At 46.3% G+C, this 7,096-nt stretch overlaps 1 protein-coding gene across 1 annotated transcript; it reads right to left on the reverse strand.

Moving 5' to 3' along the window:
* Positions 1-2,960: 2,960 nt before the first annotated feature.
* LOC125686447 (uncharacterized) lies at positions 2,961-4,218 on the reverse strand. Its single transcript, XM_048930430.1, has 2 exons — positions 3,362-4,218; positions 2,961-3,321 (listed from the first exon to the last, which is right to left on the reverse strand). Exons 1-2 carry the CDS (start codon positions 4,084-4,086, stop codon positions 3,276-3,278), a joined length of 771 nt encoding a protein of 256 aa, XP_048786387.1. The 5' UTR covers positions 4,087-4,218; the 3' UTR covers positions 2,961-3,275.
* Between the last annotated feature and the right edge of the window lie 2,878 nt (positions 4,219-7,096).

The following is a 7,096-nucleotide window of genomic DNA, read 5'->3' on the forward strand; positions in this document are numbered from 1 at the left end:
CCAAGTGGATCCTGGTCCCTGGGCAAAAACTGTACCACGGAGAGGCTTGCCCTTTCCAGACGCTGGAAGAACCCAAACTGCCTTTCCTAACATGTTCTTTACATGTACAACAGGGACTTTATCTCCCTCTACGGTATGTAGGGAACTGGATTGGTTAGGACCATCATGATTGATAGATCCTCTGGTATTGACTGACCAGGTGGCTTCTGCCAAATGCTTCTCCCAGTGCTTAAATGTTCCGCCACCCAGTGCTTTTAGCATCGTTTTTAACAATCCATTGTATCGTTCAATTTTACCAGAGGCTGGAGCATGATAGGGAATATGGTAAATCCACTGAATGCCATGATCTTTGGCCCAAGTATTTACAAGAGAATTTTTGAAATGAGTCCCATTATCTGACTCAATCCTTTCTGGGGTGCCATGTCGCCACAGGACTTGTTTCTCGAGACCCAGTATGGTGTTTCGGGCGGTAGCATGGGGTACTGCATATGTTTCAAGCCACCCAGTGGTTGCCTCCACCATAGTAAGCACATAATGCTTACCGTTGCGAGATCGTGGCAAGGTGATATAATCAACCTGCCATGCCTCCCCATATTTGTACTTTTGCCATCGCCCTTCCTCCCAGAGAGGTTTCATCCTCTTGGCTTGTTTGATGATGGCACATGTTTCACAGTTATGAATAACCTGTGCAATGGCATCCATAGTTAAGTCCACCCCTCGGTCTCTGGCCCATTTGTATGTTGCATCTCTCCCTTGATGACCTGAGGTCTCATGGGCCCACCGAGCCAGAAATAATTCACCCTTGTTCTGCCAGTCCAGGTCTATTTGAGCCACCTCAATTTTGGCAGCTCGATCTACCTGATGGTTGTTTTGCTGTTCTTCAGTAGCCCGACTCTTGGGCACATGAGCATCTACATGGCGCACCTTTACAACCATATTCTTTGTTGGGGCAGCAATGTCTTTCCACAGTTCAGCAGCCCAAATAGGTTTACCACTTCTTTGCCAGTTATTTTGCTCCCACTGCTGTAACCACCCCCATAAGGCATTTGCTACCATCCACGAGTCAGTGTAAAGATAGAGCATTGGCCACCTCTCCCGTTCAGCGACATCTAAGGCCAGTTGGACAGCCTTTACCTCTGCAAATTGGCTTGATTCTCCTTTCCCTTCAGTGGCCTCTGCAACTTGTCGTGTGGGGCTCCACACAGCAGATTTCCATCTGCGATGCTTTCCCACAATACGACACGATCCATCTAACAGGGCATATTTCTTTTCATTCTCTGGTAGTTCATTGTATGGTGGGGCTTCTTTAGCACGTGATACTTCTTCTCCTGGTTGTGTTCCAAACTTTTTACCTTCAGGCCAGTCCATGATGACCTCTAGGATTCCTGGACGGCTGAGGTTCCCCATCCGTGCTCGTTGTGTAATCAGTGCAATCCACTTACTCCAGGTGGCATCAGTAGCATGATGGGTGGAGGGAACCTTTCCTTTAAACATCCAGTTCAACACTGGCAGTCGAGGTGCCAGAAGGAGCTGTGTTTCAGTACCGACTACTTCGGAAGCAGCCCGAACCCCTTCATAAGCGGCTAAGATCTCCTTCTCAGTTGGAGTGTAGTGCTCTTCAGACCCTCTGTACGCCTGACTCCAGAATCCCAGGGGTCGGCCTCGGGTCTCTCCTGAGGCTCTTTGCCACAAACTCCAAGTGGGACCGTTCTCTCCAGCAGCAGTGTAGAGGATGTTCTTTATACCCTGTCCCGTTCGTACCTGCCCCAGGGCCACGGCACAGGCTATCTCCTGTTTAATCTGTTCAAAAGCCTGCTGCTGCTCAGGGCCCCATGTAAACTCATTTCTCATTCGCGTCACATAATAAAGGGGGCTTACAATGAGGCTGTAGTTTGGAACATGCATTCTCCAAAAGCCCACTGCACCCAGAAAAGATTGTGTCTCTCTTTTGCTAGTGGGTGGAGACATAGCAGTGATTTTGTCGATCACGTCTGTCGGGATGTGACGACGGCCATCTTGCCACTTTATACCTAGGAACTGAATCTCCTGGGCAGGTCCTTTCACTTTGCTTCGCTTAATAGCAAAACCAGCACTCAGAAGAATTTGGATCATTCTCTCTCCTTTCGTGAAGACTTCTTCTGCTGTATCGCCCCACACAATGATGTCATCAATGTACTGCAGGTGCTCAGGAGCACTGCCCTGTTCCAATACAGTTTGAATCAACCCATGGCAAATGGTCGGGCTGTGTTTCCACCCCTGGGGCAAACGGTTCCAGGTATACTGAACGCCCCTCCATGTGAAAGCAAACTGTGGCTTACATTCTTTGGCCAAAGGAATGGGAAAGAAGGCATTAGCAATGTCAATGGTGGCATACCATTTGGCCGCTTTTGACTCCAGTTCATACTGGAGTTCTAACATGTCCGGCACAGCAGCACTCAGTGGGGGTGTGACTTCATTCAGGCCACGGTAGTCCACCGTCAGCCTCCATTCTCCACTGGCTTTACGCACTGGCCATATGGGGCTGTTAAAAGGCGAGTGAGTTTTGCTGATCACTCCCTGGCTCTCTAGCTGACGAATTAACTTATGAATGGGGAGCAAAGAATCCCTGTTGGTGCGGTACTGCCGCCTGTGCACTGTTTTTGTAGCAATCGGTACCTGTTGCTCTTTTACTTGCAGCAGCCCCACAACAGACGGATCTTCTGACAGGCCAGGCAAAACAGACAGCTGCTTAATGTTGTCTGCATCCACAGCAGCTATTCCAAAGGCCCACCGATACCCCTTAGGATCCTTGAAATGCCCCCTTCTGAGATAATCAATACCTAGTATACATGGAGCCCCTGGGCCCGTCACAATAGGATGTTTTTGCCAGTCCTTACCAGTGAGGCTTATCTCGGCCTCCAACACAGTCAATTCTTGAGAGCCCCTGGTCACTCCAGAAATATGGATCGATTCTGTCCCTTCATGACTCGAGGGCATCAGAGTGCACTGTGCACCAGTGTCCACCAGGGCCTTATATTTCAGTGGTTCTGATGTGCCAGGCCATCGAATCCACACAGTCCAATATACTCTATTATCCCTTTCCCCCCCCTGACTGAGGGCAGGGCCCCTCTATTCATTACCTGTGGTAACTGGAGCAACTGCACTGGTGGTTGATCTGCTTTGTAATTCTTTCACCCGGGCTCGTAGTACAGGAGTAGGTTGACCGTGCCACTTCCCCATGTCTTCTCCATGGTCACGTAGGTAATACCATAAGGTAATTCGCGGTGTATTACCCCTTACTTGAGCCGGAGAGCGTTTGCCTCTAACAGCTGAGATTTTTGATGGTGCACGTAAGAAGGAAGGTTCATCGTCTTTAGTTAGGTGGGCTCGCAAAAATCTCATCGTCTCCTTCACCTCCTTCACATCCTTCGCTAGACTTGTTTGATTATCCTGATCTTCATCAAGCGTTTCTGATACTGCTACAGGTTTGTCACGGTTAATCAGTTGAGACACTTGCTCCGTCATTCTTGATATCGTAGCAACGGCAGCATGAATTGGGGACAGCAATTGTTCGTAGTTTTGGAGCGTAAGAATTAATTCATAAACTAAGGGCGTTCTCTGTTGTTCCTGGTATCTGTCACACGCTGACGTTAGTGTAGCGGCATATTTGTCCGGTGCTGTTGTCACGATTTTCTGCCATATCTCAGGCGTTGTCCTCACTCTTTCAGGGTCGCGGTTTTGGTGTGGTTGGTTAGGAACAAAGTTAGGGTCATACAACATTTCCACCACGCCTATTTCCCTCAAATACTGGATACCCTTTTCAACTGTATCCCATTTCTTCATCGCAATCTTCAAGCCATTTTTGAAGGGATACTTTTCCTTCACGGCTATTAACACTCGTTCCCAGAGGGAGGCAGCCTCATCCGAACATCGACTAATTCCTCTATCAATAGCTGGATCTCTGGCAATGGCACCTAGTTGGCGAGCTTCATTACCATCCAGAGACAAGCTATGGGCCCCACTGTCCCAACAGCGAACCAACCGGGAAACAAGACTTTCATTCGGGCGCCGTGTAAACTCCTTTCTTGAACCTTGGATTTCAGTCATCTTTAGAGGCCGGCGAGTAGTAATAGAGACTTCCTCTTCATCACTCTCTTCTGCATGTCTCTTAGTTTTTGCTTTTGCCTTTCGTGATGGTGGTGGTTCTGAGGAGGGCCCCTCGCCTGGATCTTCCTCCTCCTCCTCCTCCTCTTCTCTTTTTTGTTCAAGACGCGAAGACACTCGTTTCCATTTCTTGCCCTCCACAGGAGCAACCGGTATTGTTACTGGTGTCTCCTGTGATTGAGTAGATTTGACTTGGGGATTTTCTCCTTTGGCTTGAACCTCAGCTCGGAAACTCTCTCTCTTCAGAATGGTATTATATAGGGCACGGTAAGCACAAGCCAAACCCCAAATAAGTTGTACCTCCTTAGATTTATGTAAGCCGCATAGTCCCTGACTCAAATACTGGCTTAGTTTCTCAGGATCCCACAGGTGTTCAAGAGTAAAATCCCATGACACTGCGGGTCCCCATGCTTCTAAGACCTTTCATAAACCTCTCCATATCCCCTGCCAATCATCATTCTCTGGTTTTGGAAGAGACTCCTTTCCCTTAATACGAATGCATAGGAACACATTCAGGAAAATTGATGACACAAACAACAACAACAACATGACTATTAATTCAGGGTTCAAAAAACGTTTGACAAACCGAGAAGAAAACCCGGAGACTGGTCTGAACATCGTGTTGTTTGTAAAATTAGCTATTCCATTTGGGATGTAGTTGTTTGTGAAATTAGCCATTCCTTCTGGGATGTAAATGTCAAAATTCAAATCATACCACATTGCAACTAGGTAAAACATAGGTGTCTCCATCAGTGTCCTCAGGTAGTTATATATGAATGCAATTCCACAACACATAAGTGTGAGCTGGATTATTGGCCAGTAGGTTGTGACTAACACCATTGCTTTTAATCCTTTACCCAGCACCCCCAGGATAACGAGTGGGTTCATTGCTGGTGCTCGCTCAAAAAGGGTTAATGAATTGAAGCTACCAAGAGGAGAGGAAAAAAAAAAGAAAAAAGGCACTACTCAGACTAAGTAGTGCTCAAAGTTTACAAATATCCCAGAACACTGGCAGTACGCCTAATCTTTCAAGGTCAGGTTTTCCAGCACAGAAACCTGAACTACTGATAATGCTCCCTAACAAAGCTCTCTAAGAGCAGAGAGAAAAAAAAGAGATTCGTTCTAAAAGCTAAAAAGCAGTCGAGCCCCACGTTGGGCGCCAAAAATCTGTCACGGAGTTGACCAGATCAATCTATGTCCGTGACAGGGGCGACAGGCCTCTGCCCTCTCCCCCCACCCCAGTCCCACAAAAATGGGAAGGAAGGAAGGGAGGAAAAGAACAGCGGCAACAATCTATGGAGGAAAACTTATTTTACTATAATATCAGAATACAAAATAACACAATATACAATTTAATTGAGATTAATATGTCAGACAAGATAAGAGAGAGAGAGAGTTCCCGGGACCGATTCAAACCTGAAAAGCTTGGAACGGCTAGGAAAGCACCCTCCAGCACCCACTGCCAGGCAGCAAGTGAGAGTGCCCCCCCCCCCCCACCCGGAAGAGTCAGATCCCGTGACTGCTGTAATGTACAGGGATAGGTACTTGGAATTGGGGCAGTGACACTTTAATGCCCCGTACACTACATGATGTTTTGATGTGGAATACTGAAACCCAAAAACAAGAAACAAAAACAAAAACATAGAACCATGACACTCCTTTGAGTCCAACTTCAACTGACATCCAGTAACTTTCTTGGGAGTCTCTGTCTGTGTTTTGTACTTCAGGTTCTTATTTCTCAGAAAGTATCTATGTCTATTATCCTCAGTAATATTTTAACATCCTCCTTCTGGCACCAAAATTTTAATTGTGATTTACAGCTGGAGAAAATACACAAAAACGAAACAAAACTGTTTTTTTTCTTAAGGCAACTTTAAGTCAGACAGCATTTATTTGCCCACATTTAGTTGCAGCTGAAAGCCCTGAGCCAGATATTTGAAGGAAAATTCTGTGCATTACTGATAATTATTTTTGTTTTTTGCTTTTGAAATAGATTTATATATCTATAAGACCACTGAACTAGAACACTTATGACTGAGATGAATCTTCCTGAAATAAATACCTCAAGTCACCAGAGAAGAGAAATGAAGGAGAACTGGCTGGAAGTTTTTAAGGATGCAGTAACCCTCAATCTTCTATATGAATCTGTGCTTCTGATTCTACCATGTTGTTCGCTGGCACTACTACATATTCCAACAGGGAAACTGTTCACCATGCTCCAAAAATGACAAAGTAATGTAACTTTTGTTTCCTTCTAAGAGAAGTCCCTAATCATGAAAGGGGTTGAATACATAATTATTTCAGAAAAGCAAAAAGTGAAGAATGAAACAGACTCCTCAGATTTGATCTTCAGTAAAGGAAGGTGTTTTGTGAGGTAAAATGGCCTTCAGAAATATTAGCTGCCTTCTCATGAAACAAAATAAAGCTTTTTACTGGTCCCTAACCGCATAGTGAGCTCTAAAATGTACCCATAAATAGTATTATGTATTTACTTTTTGTTCTATCTTTGTTGCTGTCAACATATTCTGTCATTTAAACTTTACTGTGCCTTCACTGTGTTTTGCTGACTCCTGACCCCTCAGCAGGTTCTGGCAGCACAGCGCCTGCTTGCAGTGTGCTAGTGAACGTGGCGTTGCTGTCAGAATGAGATCTGTAAAGCCATGGAATCCAGTAGCAGAACAGCAGCCCGGTGAGCAGGGCTGTGCAGGGGAGGGCAGCCCGGGGAAGAGGAGCAGGAGGCTGCTCCTCCTGTGCTTCCCATCTGCCTTACAGATGAACGCCCAACACCAATGCCAACAGGGGATCCCTAGGGCCTGATCTTTCTTGGAAGAAGTGGTGTTGGTGTCCTACAAGAAAAGGTAAGTCAGCCCCAAAATGCAGCCTGTCTTGCTGCTTGCGGTCCCTGGTATCTCCCCAAGATAGCCCTGTGGTACCCCAAAGTCTTTGCACTGCT

Source organism: Lagopus muta, chromosome W (genome assembly GCF_023343835.1).
Source record: "Lagopus muta isolate bLagMut1 chromosome W, bLagMut1 primary, whole genome shotgun sequence".
Taxonomy (NCBI): Eukaryota; Metazoa; Chordata; class Aves; order Galliformes; family Phasianidae; genus Lagopus; species Lagopus muta.

Coding starts and splice junctions, on each gene's coding strand:
- LOC125686447 (XM_048930430.1), bottom strand. CDS start 4,086: ATGACTGAAATCCAAGGTTCAAGAAAGGAGTTTACACGGCGCCCGAAT. Junction 3,322..3,361: donor ATGAGATTTTTGCGAGCCCA/CCTAACTAAAGA, acceptor TTACGTGCACCA/TCAAAAATCTCAGCTGTTAG.